General features: G+C 37.8%; 1 protein-coding gene across 2 annotated transcripts in view; it reads left to right on the forward strand.

Annotated features, from left to right (window-relative positions):
* The window catches only part of LOC120469856 (globoside alpha-1,3-N-acetylgalactosaminyltransferase 1), a 39,532-nt gene extending 24,340 nt beyond the window's left edge, over positions 1-15,192 (forward strand). For both annotated transcript variants that reach the window (XM_089130435.1, XM_089130437.1), the window contains exons 2-7: positions 13,060-13,089; positions 13,184-13,219; positions 13,392-13,436; positions 13,612-13,644; positions 13,742-13,876; positions 14,013-15,192. In XM_089130435.1, the coding sequence (XP_088986561.1) occupies positions 13,060-13,089; positions 13,184-13,219; positions 13,392-13,436; positions 13,612-13,644; positions 13,742-13,876; positions 14,013-14,703 (970 nt within the window). In that variant the 3' untranslated portion in view covers positions 14,704-15,192. The remainder of the gene's footprint in view (positions 1-13,059; positions 13,090-13,183; positions 13,220-13,391; positions 13,437-13,611; positions 13,645-13,741; positions 13,877-14,012) is intronic.
* Positions 15,193-15,517: the final 325 nt, after the last annotated feature.

Consider the following 15,517-nt stretch of genomic DNA (forward strand, 5'->3'; position numbering starts at 1 on the left):
ATAACTCTTTATTACTTTTTGCTGGTTTGACTTTCTATTAGGTTTGTGAATTAATGTGATAATACCTCAGTATTAATTCACATTTTTAAGTAGTGTCTAGAAGCACTTTAATAATTTTTCAGAAGTTGAGACATAATCAATGGACAATATTAAATTGTATTTGTTTGAATTCAGACTGAAATATTGTAGTCTGATAATATCTTCCCAGACATTTTCGTCAATGTCACATTTAAGTTGTCAAGTTCATGTCAAGTTCTTACTACATGCCTTAGGCTGCAAAATCACATGGTATAATTTGTCAAGTTCGTCAAGTTCTTACTACATGCCTTTGGCTGCAAAATCAAATGCTATAATTTGTCAAGTTCTTACTACATGCCTTAGGCAACAAAATTAGATGTTCAGCTTTGCGATAGCTTATCATAGAGTAAAAATGGGATATGATGTTTTTAACTTCAGTATCCTTCAGAAAGAAATAAAAATCTATCCAAAAAGAAATCCGAGCCATTCAGGGTAAGACTAGCATGTCTAATCTGAACAAAATGTCTTATCTGCAAGTATTTAAAGAAATCCTTTTTGGGGCTATTATGCTTCATGTAACTCATCAAATGACACAAAACACTCGTATGGAAGAAGTCACCCACATCAATCTTGCTAACAAACTGAAAAATCCCATACTATATGGGGAAAATACGTTACCAGTAATCAGTGAGCATGCTTTCATGAACACAAAAATCAGCTTCCTGAAAACCTGTTGATCAGGTTTACATGCAAACAAACTGTTTTACATGCCTTTGACATTTTAGTTCTGCATCTGAAAATGGGCGTGATGTAATGGGCAGGACGGTGGTCGATTCAAACAACAGGAAAACAATGGATTGCAATAACATTTTGGACGCTGAGGAAATTGTTCATACTTACTTGAATGACGGACCACAGCCGTACAATAATGATACGACGCTTTTTACGGCGTGACACTGTAGCGGGTGGAAGTGCTGTCTCTGAGAAGTACGCCAGGCGAGTCCTCAGTCACCATGGGCAATAGCTCGCAGTGAGGGCAGCTGCCCTTAAAACCCAGGGTTTTAAGTGGCACCTGTAAGGGTCTTATGTGGGTCTTAACTGGGTAATTCATGTCAGACCCATTTGGGCCCCACCTGCCTAAAGGGGTTTAAAGTGAGCTTGCACCAGGATTCAACCGTGAATGCCCCTATGGGCTTAAAGGGCACCTATTATGGAAAATTCACTTTTACATGGTGTTTGAACATAAATGTGTGTTGGCAGTGTGTGAGCAAAACCACCCTAGAAATCCACCCAGTGTTTTTTTTTTTTTTACAATCTCAATAAATCATATGCAGCTGTCTCAGAACGAGCTGTTCTAAGATTCAGCTCTTTGTGACGTAGAATTGAGCAAGGGGTTTGATTGACAGTGTGGTTGTGGCCTACCCCAACCTCTGTGATCTGTACACATCATCCTCCATTGTTTCAATGAAAGCCGGTAATGTCTCTTGGAAACATAAGTGTTCTGTCGTGGACTCGTGGGTTAATCCTGTTGTTGGGGCTTAAAAGTTAATCCTCAAGTGTGGATCGTCGTCTACTGTTTACGATCCAACGTCACCTCTAGTAAGTGTATTTTATGATTTTTGAGCAAATAGTCATTTCAGTCTGTCAGTCAATTCAACAACAAATGCATCTAAAGTTGTTGTTGTCGTAGGATGTCTGTGTATATAATTTAAACATTGTTTGTATACTGTGTAACCACACGTTTATAAATATATATTAAAAGATATTGTATTAAAAACTGCATATGTTGTTGTTCTTTAAGTTAGCCATCTTCTCACATTTGCTACAGAAGCACCTGTATGACAAGTAAACATGACGCAACAGGTCCCTCGCATAAATGTAATTTCGCTTGTACGTAGCAAACTTTATCACAGAATATGTATGTAGTTTCAAAAAATTGCGCTAGCGTTAGTGTTTGTGTGTGTCTGTGTGTGTGTGTGTGTGTGTGTGTGTGTGTGTGTGTGTTGCACATCCATACTTGCAAAAAAACGCGATTACAACTCTATAAGTACATAACTGTATCAAATAACCATACCAAGACGTACTGGTCCATTCTCATTTGTGTTTATTCTGAGTCTCTTCGTACTATTTATATATTCCGATTCAAACGTACGCTGAGTGACAGACAAAACAGCGCGTCTCTCTCGCTCTCCACTTCTGCTTACCGACTGCCATAGGTATCAAGTTACGCCCTCTGGCCCTCATCCAAAGGCATGGCGGGGATATGCAGCTCATTTGCATTTAAGGTGGTATACACCCAAAACAACTCATTTTTAATCAGGCCTCAAAATGACCCATTGACTCGTTGGGTCCTCTAACCTGCAATATGCCCTTTAAGCAATGATAGTCTAATCGGTCTTTGTCAGGTGACGTCACACTCGCGATTCACGAAGTGCATTATGGGCGTAGCCGCCATTTGTAAGGTATCGATGCTGGGGTATTCTGTTGTTGGATAATTGTTTTTTCATTCCTTTTTTCAAAATAAACCATCCTTACCATGACACTATCATCATCATCAATACAGCAACCATATCTTTGCTGTTACTAACTTTACGGGATTTATTTACATTCCTACCGAAGGATACAGTAACTTGGTGAAATGTCCGCGGGCTTTAAGAGATGTATAGTTTATAATTTGTTCACTGGTAACTTTGCATGCACTTAACAAGATAGTTGACAATGCCCAAATATGAGGATGAGAAAGCAATGCGGGATCAGCACTTCAGCTTACTGCAGTCAGCTGAGCTCATATGGATCTATGTTCTGAACGTATGACAATTTCTCAAAAAAACGGTACCTGACATATTTATTGAGTTTATTGCAGCACGGCATTTTCTCCGTTTTCATGTGCTTCTGCAGTTTTGCGAGTTATTCACTTGTTATCTCTGCTCTTGTAATCTCTTCAATGCTTATGGCAAGCCGTTTTAGCTTAAATTGTACCCAGCCTTACTCGTCGGAATTGCATTTTTACTAGTAACAATTCAATTAGAGAGCTCTACAATTCAGTTCTTACTGGTAAGAATTACAATTAGAGAGCTCTCTTATTTAATTATTACTAGTAAGAATTACATTCAGAGAGCTCTCTAATTCAATTATTACTAGTAAGAATTACAATTACAGAGCTCTCTAATTCAATTCTAACTTGTAACAATTGCAATTAGAGAGCTCTACAAATTAATTTTTACTAGTCACCGGCACATCCGGGAACTTAACTGTCAATTTTTTCCCCGCCCCATTTTGGGGGAAACAAACTAGACTCCCCATAGACTTCAATACAAAATAACGGCAAAAACCAACGTCCGTACACAGCCGACAGGCGTAAATATCTTAAGAAATCACTTATATAAAACATGTCAAGTAATTATATGTCCATCCTGCCTGCCATAGAGTGTGAAAGATACATTTTTTTATGCCCGTTATCAACTAGCCCAGGCTGCCATCATCATCATAAATTCATAATATATAAATTAAGGTTTTTTACTTTAAAAAACGAAATAAAATCATTCAATGGCTTACCTGGTGACTCGATGAGGTGCAATTAAATGTCTGGGAAGACACCACTGGCCACTGGGTGGGGTTATTACACCAATTTGACGCTGGGAGAATAAAGATTTTTAAATCGGCCAAATTAAGTTTGTGTATGTATCTTTCAGGCTCTTTGGCAGGCAGGACATATAATTACTTGACATGTTTTATATAAGTGATTTCTTAAGTTATTTACGCCTGTCTGCTTTGTACGGACGTTGGTTTTTGCCGTTATTCTATGGGGAGTCTAGTTTGTTTTCCCCCAAAAGTGGGCGTGAACCTAGAGACATTCTATGACGCAGCACTGGTTGTGCGTAATGCCATACGCATTAAATGAAGACATTTTTCATCAAGCATAATTTTGTGTAGAAGTCCACCCTCAATATTTTTTTACTGGAAGTTATTTTGGCACTTTCCGGGGTGTGCCAAAAAGTCGATTATTACATTAATCTTGATCCGACACGTGATGATTCGATTAAGATTCTTAAACTCTTGATAATCGACAATATATAACAAACTTGCGGCTCAAAAATAACAGATTAGCGATTTTCGAAAAGTTATTGAGGCTGTAGGCTACATGGGGAAAATTATTCCGCATCAGAGACATTGGTGTAGAATTGGGCTCATCACTGTTACGTTGCGGTCTATTTGAAGAAAGAGGCAAATCATAAGCAATTGATTCATTCCATAGACCTAAAAAAACACTTCATTCATGGGGAATAAAATCTACTATTCCAAAAGATTATGACTTCTATCATTCTTTGACTTGACATAACCCACTTAAATATTGTAGCATGCAAAAACAAAAAAGCATAACGGTAACAATTTACAACACGCGACAGCACCTAACTCAATTAAATTCCACTCAATTTGACAGAGTGACAGCGGCACATTTCCTTTTAGAAACCTCAACATTTATTTCATTCAATGTCCCATTCAAGACCCATATGTGTTCCCAGTTCAAACCCATGCCCACTTGGACCATAAATATGCTATTCAAGACCCATATATGTGTTCCCAGATCAAACCCATGCCCACTTGGCCCATAAATAAGCTATGCAGGACCCATGTGTTCCCAGTTCAAACCCATGCCCACTTGGACCATAAATATGCCATTCAAAACCCATTTATGTGTTCCCAGTTTAAACCCATGTCCACTTGCACCATAAATATGCCATTCAAGATCCATATATGTGTACCCAGATCAAACCCATGTCCACTTGGCACATAACTATGCTATGTAGTACCCATATACTGTACATGTATGTGTTCCCAGATAAAACACATGCCGACTTGGCCCATAAATATGCTATGCAGGACCCATATAGGTGTTCCCAGTTCAAACCCATGCCCACTTAGCCAGCCCATAAATATGCTATGCAGGACCCATTTATATGCAGGACCCACATACGTGTTCCCAGATCAAACCCATGTCTACTTGGCCCATAAATATGCCATTCAAGACCCATATTTGTGTTCCCAGTTCAAACCCATGCCCACTTGGACCATAAATATGCCATTCAAGACCCATATTTGGCCCATGTCTGTCCCATGGGTCCCATGTAATCCCATGTAATGCCCACCACAGTAACCAGTTGAAGACGTGACAGTAGGGACTGTGAGACACCCAAGTATAGAACATTACAGTCTAATCTTGATGAAATAGAAGCATGCATCACAGACTCCATGTCTCTGGGTGATAAAAATGCCTTAATTTTCGCAATACTACTTAACTGATAAAAGCAACTTCTGACCACAACATTGATCTGTTTATCAGTCAAAGTCAAAAGCAGAGTCAAAAATGACACCCAGAACATGTGTATGGAGATTGCCAGATAAAGGTCCCAATTTACTGGCGACAACCTCTGTGGACATTTGACTTCCAAAAATGGAGACTTCCGTCTTGGAATCCTTTAACTGAATAAGGAAGTTGACAGAAGTCTGCCAACTTCCTTCAGTTAAATGATTCTCAAAGAATCAAATAAACACTGCCTGCTAGAATCGTTCTTTGGATGTAAAGGAACTTAACACTGAGTATATTCTGCGTAGCAGTGATATGATACATTATACTTGGTAAAAATAGTACACAACGGAAGCATGTATAGTTAAAACAGAACAGGACCCAGGAAATAGTAATTTAGAGATAGGCCGATAGTTATTCAAAACTGTTGGATCCAAATTTGGCTTATTGAGCAACGGCTGCATAATGGCTTGTTTAAAATGAGATGGAACTATCCCACTGACTAAACTAGTATTGGTTATTGACAATAAGCTAGGACTAATAGAATCAAGTATATCTGATATAGGGCGAGGATTAACAACATCCAGTGAGCAAAAGGTGAACTTCATTTATCGGAAAATGCGTTGCAAATGACTGAGACACTGGAGAAAACTCAAAATAAAAAAACTTAAAATATGTGACGATGTGGACTGAGGTAAGTCCAAAGAAGAGTTTGAAAAACATGAACTAAAATTGATAACATCAAATTTGTTTTGCAGAAGAACTTAAGGAACTTGTTCTCCTTCTAGATAGAGAGAGAGAGTGAGAAAAAAGTGTTGTCATGGGGGATCAGGGGAGAAGCCCATAGAGAGTCATAAAGTTGATCCTGCTGCTAGCTCATGGACAGCTCCTACTCATGGTCTCAGTCTCTGCAAGATTCAGAAGGAAATGATTCAGATTTCTCTTGGTACAGATTCTAGAAGACTTACAACTGTCAGACAGGTTGCTCACGTCACATCTACGTCGTCAGGCTCAGTTTGAGCCTGTGCAGTGCGCTCAGCCATCAGGAAGCGAGTGCTTCTAATTTCTTCGTTTTTTCTCTGTTGAAGGCTATGGGGTCGCTGTGTCCATTTCTTTTACTGTCTATGATCATTGCCTAACTCCTCCTCACACTCATTACATGGAATAGCTAACTCTGCCCTCTTCCTATTGCCCTTTCCATAAAATATCGCTGTATTCATTTTCTGAAATGAAGATATCAGAAAATGATATCACAATTTCTTTATACATAAATACAACTATACTACAATTAAACACATTATAAAATAAATAAATAACTGCAATCATATTGTTGATGCTACTATCTATAAAAAGTCCCAATGGGGAAATACGTTACTGCAATTCCACTGGTGCATCGTTGCCCAAACCTATTTTTACATATTGATACAGCATTGCCATATGGCAACATTTATATTTTCTGAATTTACAGTAAAACTATGTTAGACAAAGTTGATTTGTGAATAAAAATATCTAATTTACTTAACAAAATAGAAAAGTGTGGATAACAATGCAATTTCTGGAGCACTTCAACAGGTGTCTTCCGTGTAAGGGTGACTGGGAAAGAGAGTTTTGGAGGGACATTCAAATGTCATGTGATTCAAAAACAGCACATCATTGGCTACTTTAAAAGGGTGATATAATGGCACATGCACTTTTTACAAGTTAATTGTACACTGTAAAAATTAAAACTGTAATTTTTACAGTAAAAAAACGCAGCGTTTTTTTCTCTCGGTCTCACTGTCTAAGTAACCATGACAACAGATAGCGTATCCTTCCAAGATTCCGACGCCTTCCTTCAGTGAAATGCGTGACGTCACATTCTCATTCTCAATAGACATGGAATTGTGTATTAAGAATGGTAACTTATATTCAGAGGTTACACTTTTTGAGAACCACCCTTCTTTGTGTGTATGTAATCTCTAAACCCTTAACCTTATTACCGTTTGTGGGAATGGTTGTTCCCAGCAAGGTCGTGTGTCTTCTTAAGGAGTGGTTGTTCCTCAACCAGTTTTTCCAGTCTTACAGTCATGGCTCAGTGGCTCGTGTAGGTTGTCTACAAACCGGAATGTTGGTTCACGGTTCCTCCTGACTTCCACCAAGTGTCGAGGTGTCCATGAGCAAGACACCTAACCCCAGTTGCTCCCAACGAGCTGGATGGCGCCTTGTATGGCTGACACCGCCCTCGGTGTATTAATGAGTGAATGAATGGGTGAATGTGAGGCAAAATGTAAAGCGCTTTGGTGGCCATTGGGTCTTTGAAAGCGCTATATAAATGCAGTCCATTTACCATTTACAGCTCCCTCCTTATCCCGTGGGTCAAATTCGGATAAACACTTAGTGGGTCACAGTAAGATGTTTGTTGTAATCCTTGAAATTTCAATGTCAATGAAATGTTACTCAAAAGAATGTTGTTGCAATGTTAGCATCTGTAGAAGCTCAGAGGGCTCTGTTCACCTGTACAGGGCTTAACATGAGTGAACACACATGTTAAATTTGACTAAAAAGAGGATTAAAAAATCTTCTTTTGGAAATTGATCTTAATGCTTTAAAGGGGTCATAAACTGGCTTTTTAAATTTTATTATATTGTTGTCTGAGGTCAACTTATGACGTTCGCTTGGTTTTTGCATTCAAAAACATCAAAATGAATAAGTAATAGGCTATTTTGTACCCAAGTTGTGAGCCTACCAGAAAAACGATCTGTTTTTATGGGCGTGTCGCACTGAAGACTTGGAAGTAAAGCCCACTGCTGCGAGTGGAGAACAGTTTTGCATATAACAATTCGCCCATATATGTTCGACCCGCAGAGTTCGTGTGTTGCACAATTTCTGTTAGATCCAATATAGACGGCACAGCACCGTTCTTTACTCTTAATCGGTCTGCAAATCCAGTCTTGTTTACAAAACAGTCCTCAGTGAAATGAAGCGAACAGACAACAATGTTTTACCCTCATCAGCTGGAACGTCATTAAAAATAAAGTATATCCATGTTGGAATCCAGAGGAAGCTTATGCAGCGACTGTCTTCTTCCACTACCAGGCACTGCACAATATTCTGTATTGCTCCGTAGCTCGATCCGGTCATGAGGTAGGCCTATGTTATTTATGTATGCATGTAATGTGCGAATCGGTGGGCAGGGCTAAACCGTCCATGTTGAAGTAGGCCTTGATCTTCTTCTGCGGGGGTGGTGTTTTATCCTCTTTGTTGTCATAGTTCCCCACTTTTAAAAACGAGTCTTTTGGTGAGGCTGGTGTCAATAAAAGCTTTTATTGGACTAACAAGGACGTTTTCAGTTCTGAAACTTACAGGATATTCTTATAATATGATGACCTCTTAGATGTCAAAAGCTCAAGGAAAATTTGATTTCTCAGTTCATCACCCCTTTAAAAAATGAGTAAAACTTCAACCTTTAAGAACACCAATTTCCGGTAAAACTTTAGAATACGGTTCCTTCGTCAATGAATAACTTCACAAGAACCAATGAATAACACAATATGTAAAAAAGTTTATTAATGATCTAGTTACTACTATTAACCTAAAAGAAACACCGTGTGAAGAAACACAAAATTTGGATCTGTATTCTAAAGTTAAGATCATGGGAACTAGTAATGACTAAAAGTGTTACAACATAGTTCTAAAGAAATTTTCTAAAAGTATACAATTTATAAGTTCACCAAACATCTTAAATGCTTGAAATGACCATCACTGCCTGTGGGTATTCGACACTGGACTTCAGGCATTTTGGCATTTCCTTCTCCCCAGTCTTCCTCCAGACTCTGGCACCTTGATTTCCGAATGACATGCAAAATTTGCTTTCATCCTAAAAAAGTACTTTGGACCACTGAGCAACAGTCCAGTGCTGCTTCTCTGTTGCTTCTGCCACTGGTTCTGATTCAAAAGTGGCTTGACCTGGGGAATGCGGCACCTGTAGCCCATTTCCTGCACACGCCTGTGCACGGTGGCTCTGGATGGACTGCAGTAACTCAGGCATACAATGTGCCCCAAACTTCACATGTTTGATAAGAGTCCTGTCCTGAACACATAACCATGCTCATATTTGGTTATAGCAATAGCACCACCTGCTGGTAGCAGGAAGTGTGCAAATACAAATCCTTTGACATAAATTCTTTTCCAAAAAAAACCCCAAAAGGCAACAACAAGAGAACATGCAACACATAATCAGGGACTCATACTATAAATGAATATAAATTAAATAAGTGCAAATGTATGAAATATATAAAAGCCAAACAAAATAAATAGTAAAATAATAATTTAAAGATAACACATACAAATACCAGTCCTTAAATACAACAATGTTAAAAATGCATTCAAATCATATATCGGGAGACATGGTCAGACATGATTTTGGCCACTGAATTAAAATTTGTTTTGTAGAAAGCCTTTCTTTAAAGTGAATTTCGTTCTGTATTAATTGTATCTTAATTTTAAAAAAATTTTCAACGACCAATTGCCTGGATTTAATACATAAGGAGCAAATCGACAATATAATCATGAAATGGAGGCACGGGCCTGTTCCCTTGCACGTGAACTGAAGCGCATCGCATCATAAATTAACCGAAACACAGCGTATGCCTCACAGACATGAGAAACATATCTACAGTATATTGTTGGAGTCGCACGTTAGTGTCACGTGTCTGTGATGCGACGGCGTTGGAGTCACACGTTAGTGTCACGTGTCTGTGATGCGACGGCGTTGGAGTCGCATGTTAGTGTCACGTGTCTGTGATGCGACGCCGTTGGAGTCACATGTTAGAGTCTCGCGTCTGTGCTGCGACGTACCCCTTCTCACACGTTAAAGTACACGACTGTCGCCTTCAGAAGGTTATCCGTGGCACTATCCACTCGCCATATACAGGTTGCCTGGAACGCAGCATAACTCAGGCATACGATGTCCAATCTGCTCCAAACTTCACATGTTTGATAAGAGTGCTGTCCTGAACACATGACCATGCTCATATTTGGTTATAGCAATAGCACCACCTGCTGGTAGCAGGAAGTGTGGCAAATACAAATGCTTTGACATAGTCCTCCTATATTTATTATCATTACATACTGCCCATCGTGCTCTGTCTTCCTAAAACCGCACGCGTGCGAGGTCCCTTTTCATTGCTGCTTGCAGCTTTAATTTACAAATCTATTCAATGCAGCTCGGTATACGAAACAACTGAGGATATAACGAACAAGGCAGGTGGGACAAATTACGAAGGCTGGTGGGATGAAGGTTTGTCATTTATTGTAAAAATATAGGATATCAATGTAATGATGCAGTTGTTTATAGTTTTAGCTTCATTGCAAGTGTATGACATTTGGTATAGAAATAAACAATAGTAATTAAATGCTTTTCCTAAAAATGAGAAAGAAAACAGGGTTTTAAAACAGTGTGAACTACAAATTAAAGTCAGCATGTGAGGCTAAATAGACGTGCTTCCATTTCAGTTTCAACAAATCCCTTCACTCGATTGGTAAAACTGAATATGCTTTAGCTAATCAATAAAATTGTGGCAACAGATTACAAGCAATATTATTTATTAAATTGAACAAATTAGAATTGAGTAATAGTTAATCAAATTAACATTCTAATTAATTCTAATTTGTACAATTTAATTAATAATATTGCTTGTAATTATCTTGCCACAATTTTATTGATTAGATAAAGCATATTATTTTTTTTAGTGAAGGGCAGTAACTGTAACATTGGGCATATTTTGTAGTATTAAACACATTTACCAACTTCATCAGACCCTGAAAATTCTTAACAAAGAACACAAAGAATGTCCTTCTCAGCTGCCATAGCTGCAACTCTTGCGTCTTCTGAAGAGTGTGTTAACAAAACGTGCAACTTTTTGTCTGGGCTGAACGCAGCCCAGGACTTGTCTTGTCTTGTCTAGCCCTCCCATCTTGTTATCTTTGTCTTGGCCAGGTCGCAGTTGTAAACGAGAACTTGTTCTCAACTGATTTTACCTGGTTAAACAAAGGTTAAATAAAATAAATAAATAAATCTGATTATTGTTTATGTAAGACTGGAAAACTGGAACTAGTTGATGTAATCAGTGACCAGTGTCTTCTGAAGACAAGAGGACCTTACTTGAACAACACACACACACACACACACACACACAATCTTGCAAAGGAAGCTCACACAAGAATATGTGTTTTTAATGTGAATGTGATAATCTTTAAGGACTGTTTAGAATCATTTCAAAAGTCTCAGGGTGACTGGTAATAATGTCTCATTTCCAAAGAAGTTAAAGAAAATGTAATACGGTTTTTAAGAATATAGAAATATCTTGCACACAAAAGGGTGTCTTTTTTACCTTTAATCTGTCCCACCTGCCTTGTTCGTTACTCTCCTTTGCTTGTTCCCTATTTAGTCTCCCTGTAATTGTAGTCCTGTGCTGGTTTGCTATTATGTTACCTTGTGTTTCCTGCTAGACCTGATTTTCTGTTTAGCTGCTTTGTTTTCATTTGTACCTGGATTTATTTTCTATCTTTATTACCCCTCTGTGCTTCTTCGTAAATGGGTTACACTTAGCTTTCACACGGTCAAAAAAGACAGAAGCCTTAAAATTATTATTATTTATAATTTTTAAAGATTTGTATGATACTTTGCATAAATTATCTATTTTTCTGAGCTATTATTTTCCATTAGAATTAATATATATATATATATATATATATATATATATATATATATATATTATTATTATAAATGAGAGAGAGAAAAAAGTTTGACAGAAAAAGTGATAGCACACTGATAGCAAAAAAGCATTTCATGACTGGAAAAAAATTTTTGAGAGAAAAAGTTTTCATACCAATAGCAAAAAATAACAACGCATTCTCACCCCAAGGCGTCACCTTTGACCATGCTTCAATATTTGACGTTTTAGGCGCCCTTTAGTGTCACTTACATGACGCGATCCTACGGCGTCATCTAACTGACGCTAAAGGAAAGCGTCAGCTAGAGGACGCGGTTAGGTTTAGGTGTGGGGTGGGGGTAGGGTGCACGCGATCCTAGGGCGTCATCTGACTGACGCTAAAGGGCGCCTAAAGCGTCAGATATTGAAGCATGTCCAAATGCTTCCCAAGGCGTCAGTTAGGTGACGCCTTGGGAGTGAGAATGGGCTGAAAATAACCCTAAACTAATCCTAACGTCACAAAAGACCGTTCCTTCACCTCTGCCTGCCCTTCCTCAGCGTTGCGTTTGGATATGTACTGTTCGTGAATGTTTCCTCAGCACAGAAGAATGCATATGGAAAATATGACTGTAACATTCAGGGTCATTGATAAATAAAGCTTATGCAATAAATGCAATTTTGAAGCATTATGAGTCATGCATTATCATGTTTACTGTTATTACCTGACATTTATCAAAGTTGCTTATATGAAAGGATTCAAACCTAAAATGATGGCATATATTTAGTTTATAATTTTATATTATTTGATTTTTTTATTATTGTTATTTAATAGTTTGGCATTTTGGGGGTTAAAGATCGAAACATAAAATATTATGTATTATTTAAATGTACTAAAAATGAGCAGGTCATTGACCCAACAATAGTATGTAATGTAACAACATGCTCTAAACATGAACCAGCACCATGTATGCGCACATATTTACTCATGTCTTCTTTAAATGAAAATATATTTCTCTTCTCATTGAGTAATGTCTTTTTTCACAGGTTCATTTACATAAGCACCAACCAGAACAGGTGAGTTTAGTACAGACATATCCACTACAAAAACAGGTGTTTTACTGTTGATTTATATGCTTATATATAAATTATGTTGTTTTACTGTTTACAGTTGCAAACAACATATGACAGAAAAAGTCTTCAGAAAGTAAGTAATGATGTAATGCATACATATACATCTGATCTCTCTCGTCAACACACACACACAAAACAAATAAACACACGCGCACTTTGTACTTACTGCATGTATATTCTTATGTACACCAATTCGCACACCATGATCATTTAAATTAGAATTAGACTGATTCTGTTATTGTCAGGTCAGAAGAGAAGCTTGAGAACTTGGGATTGCGCTCATCTCCGGGGTCTGTAAAACATTATTTATGCTCTGATTATACTTGGTATCTTTTTTTTTTAGTTTTTTTTTTTCTTAGCGAATTTGATCCGTAGTTACTGACTACTGCTCAGTTCAGAAACATTCTTGGTTCATGGCTATCTTAATGGTTCAGATGACCAGATGAGATGTCATTTGTCTTACAGGTTTCTGTACAACCAACCCAGCGCCTTGGTAGGGTGAGTATTATATTTTTAGTAATAACTTGTTTTGGTCCATTTCCACCAATGAATGGAATGATTACAGTGCTGTATATGTTTTGTGTTTTTAATGCAGTCGGAAAGATGTTACCTCTATGACACCATGGTTGTCCCCAATCATTTGGGAAGGAACCTTTGACCCAACACTGATTGATTCTATCTACAAACAACATAATCTCACCATAGCGACCACTGTTTTCGCTTTGGGAAAGTGAGCTCCTCAATGTTTCAATATTCTAGTTCCTATTCCCTCCTCTGTATTTCTCTCTTTGTTTTTGAAAATATAAATGAGTAAAGAATAAAGTGATAAGCTAACCATGATATATCTCAATGTGCCCGTTTGTTAGATACACACGTTTCCTCAAAGATTTTCTGGAGTCGGCGGAGGAGCATTACTTTGTTGGATTTCGAGTGCATTACCACTTGTTTACGGATCAACCGGAAGCAGTTCCTGAAGTAAAGATGGGTGAAAATCATCATTTGACAGTTCGGAGGGTTCCGAGTTTGGACCGATGGCAGGACATAAGTATGGGCAGGATGGAAATACTAGAAAAACTAATAAAGAACGAACTGGCCAATGAAGCTGACTATATTTTCTGCCTGGACGTGGATACAAAGTTCTATGGCCGCTGGGGGGCGGAGTCTTTGGGTCGTCTGGTCGGTGTGATACATCCTTGGTTCTTTGATTATCCAAGAGATCAGTTCACATATGAGCGTAGACCAGAGTCTCAGGCATTCATTCCAGCTGGGGAAGGTGATTATTATTACACTGCTGCTGCATTTGGTGGCTCATTGGATGATGTACATAATCTCACCAAAACCTGCTGGGAACAGCTGAAAATTGATGCTGCGAACTCCATCGAGGCGATATGGCACGAGGAGTCTCACTTGAACAAGTATTTTCTTTATAACAAACCCAGTAAACTTCTCTCTCCTGAATATCTGTGGCGGGACATCAATATTGGTGCGGACCAAGTGAAAATAATTCGCTTTTCTCATGTAGCTAAAAACAATGCAGAAGTTCGCCCAAACGTGTAGCAGCTGTTGCCAGCATTCGGCTGACCTGTTGTGTTCTCAAAGGCCTATTGAAAGACATTAAGAATCGCAAGTCATGCCACAAGTAATAATGACATGAGGGAAGTTGATATCTGCCACCAATATCACAGACATGAGAATAATATTTGTATGTGGCACCAGGAACAAAATCTGCCAAAATCTTTTTGAATTAATATAAACTTATCTTTACTCTTATCTTTAAACTTATCTAAACTGAACTCTTCAGTTTATTGTGTGATCAAAAATAAATAAAATAAAAATCGAACCTCTTTTTATGCAAGCATTTGAGGATTTGAGGTTAGCTACAGAAAACTGATGTACAACTATTGAACTAATGTCTGCAAATGTACAAAGTCTATGCAAATGTACAAAAATATATGCATTCTATATGCGTTTTGTTTATGAATACTGACTTTAATAATGGATCACATCCATTTTTTTTTATTTTTTTACAGTTTTGTTTGTTTGTTTTTTTAAAGAAAAGCACATGTTTGCACATGTTTTATCAGCCTTGGTAATCAGGCAAATTAAAAAAAAAAAATAATAATAATATATGGGATAATAAATAATATGAGCATTGATTGTTTGTTCTATTGATGGCCTCTTAAAAAAAGAAAATACCTATACTATTCTGACCAATTGCGTAGCTTGAGCAAAGGCTTAAAAGAAAGCGTAGAATTTGAAAAATGAACTCCGGAAAGCAGTCTTCATAACTTTAGTTACTTTACTGGTGATTGTTCTTCTCAATATTTTTTTTTTGTTGTTGTTGTAAAACTACAAACAAGAGGAGAAAATA

Source organism: Pimephales promelas, chromosome 4 (assembly GCF_988280905.1).
Source record: "Pimephales promelas chromosome 4, fPimPro1.hap1.1, whole genome shotgun sequence".
Taxonomy (NCBI): domain Eukaryota; kingdom Metazoa; phylum Chordata; class Actinopteri; order Cypriniformes; family Leuciscidae; genus Pimephales; species Pimephales promelas.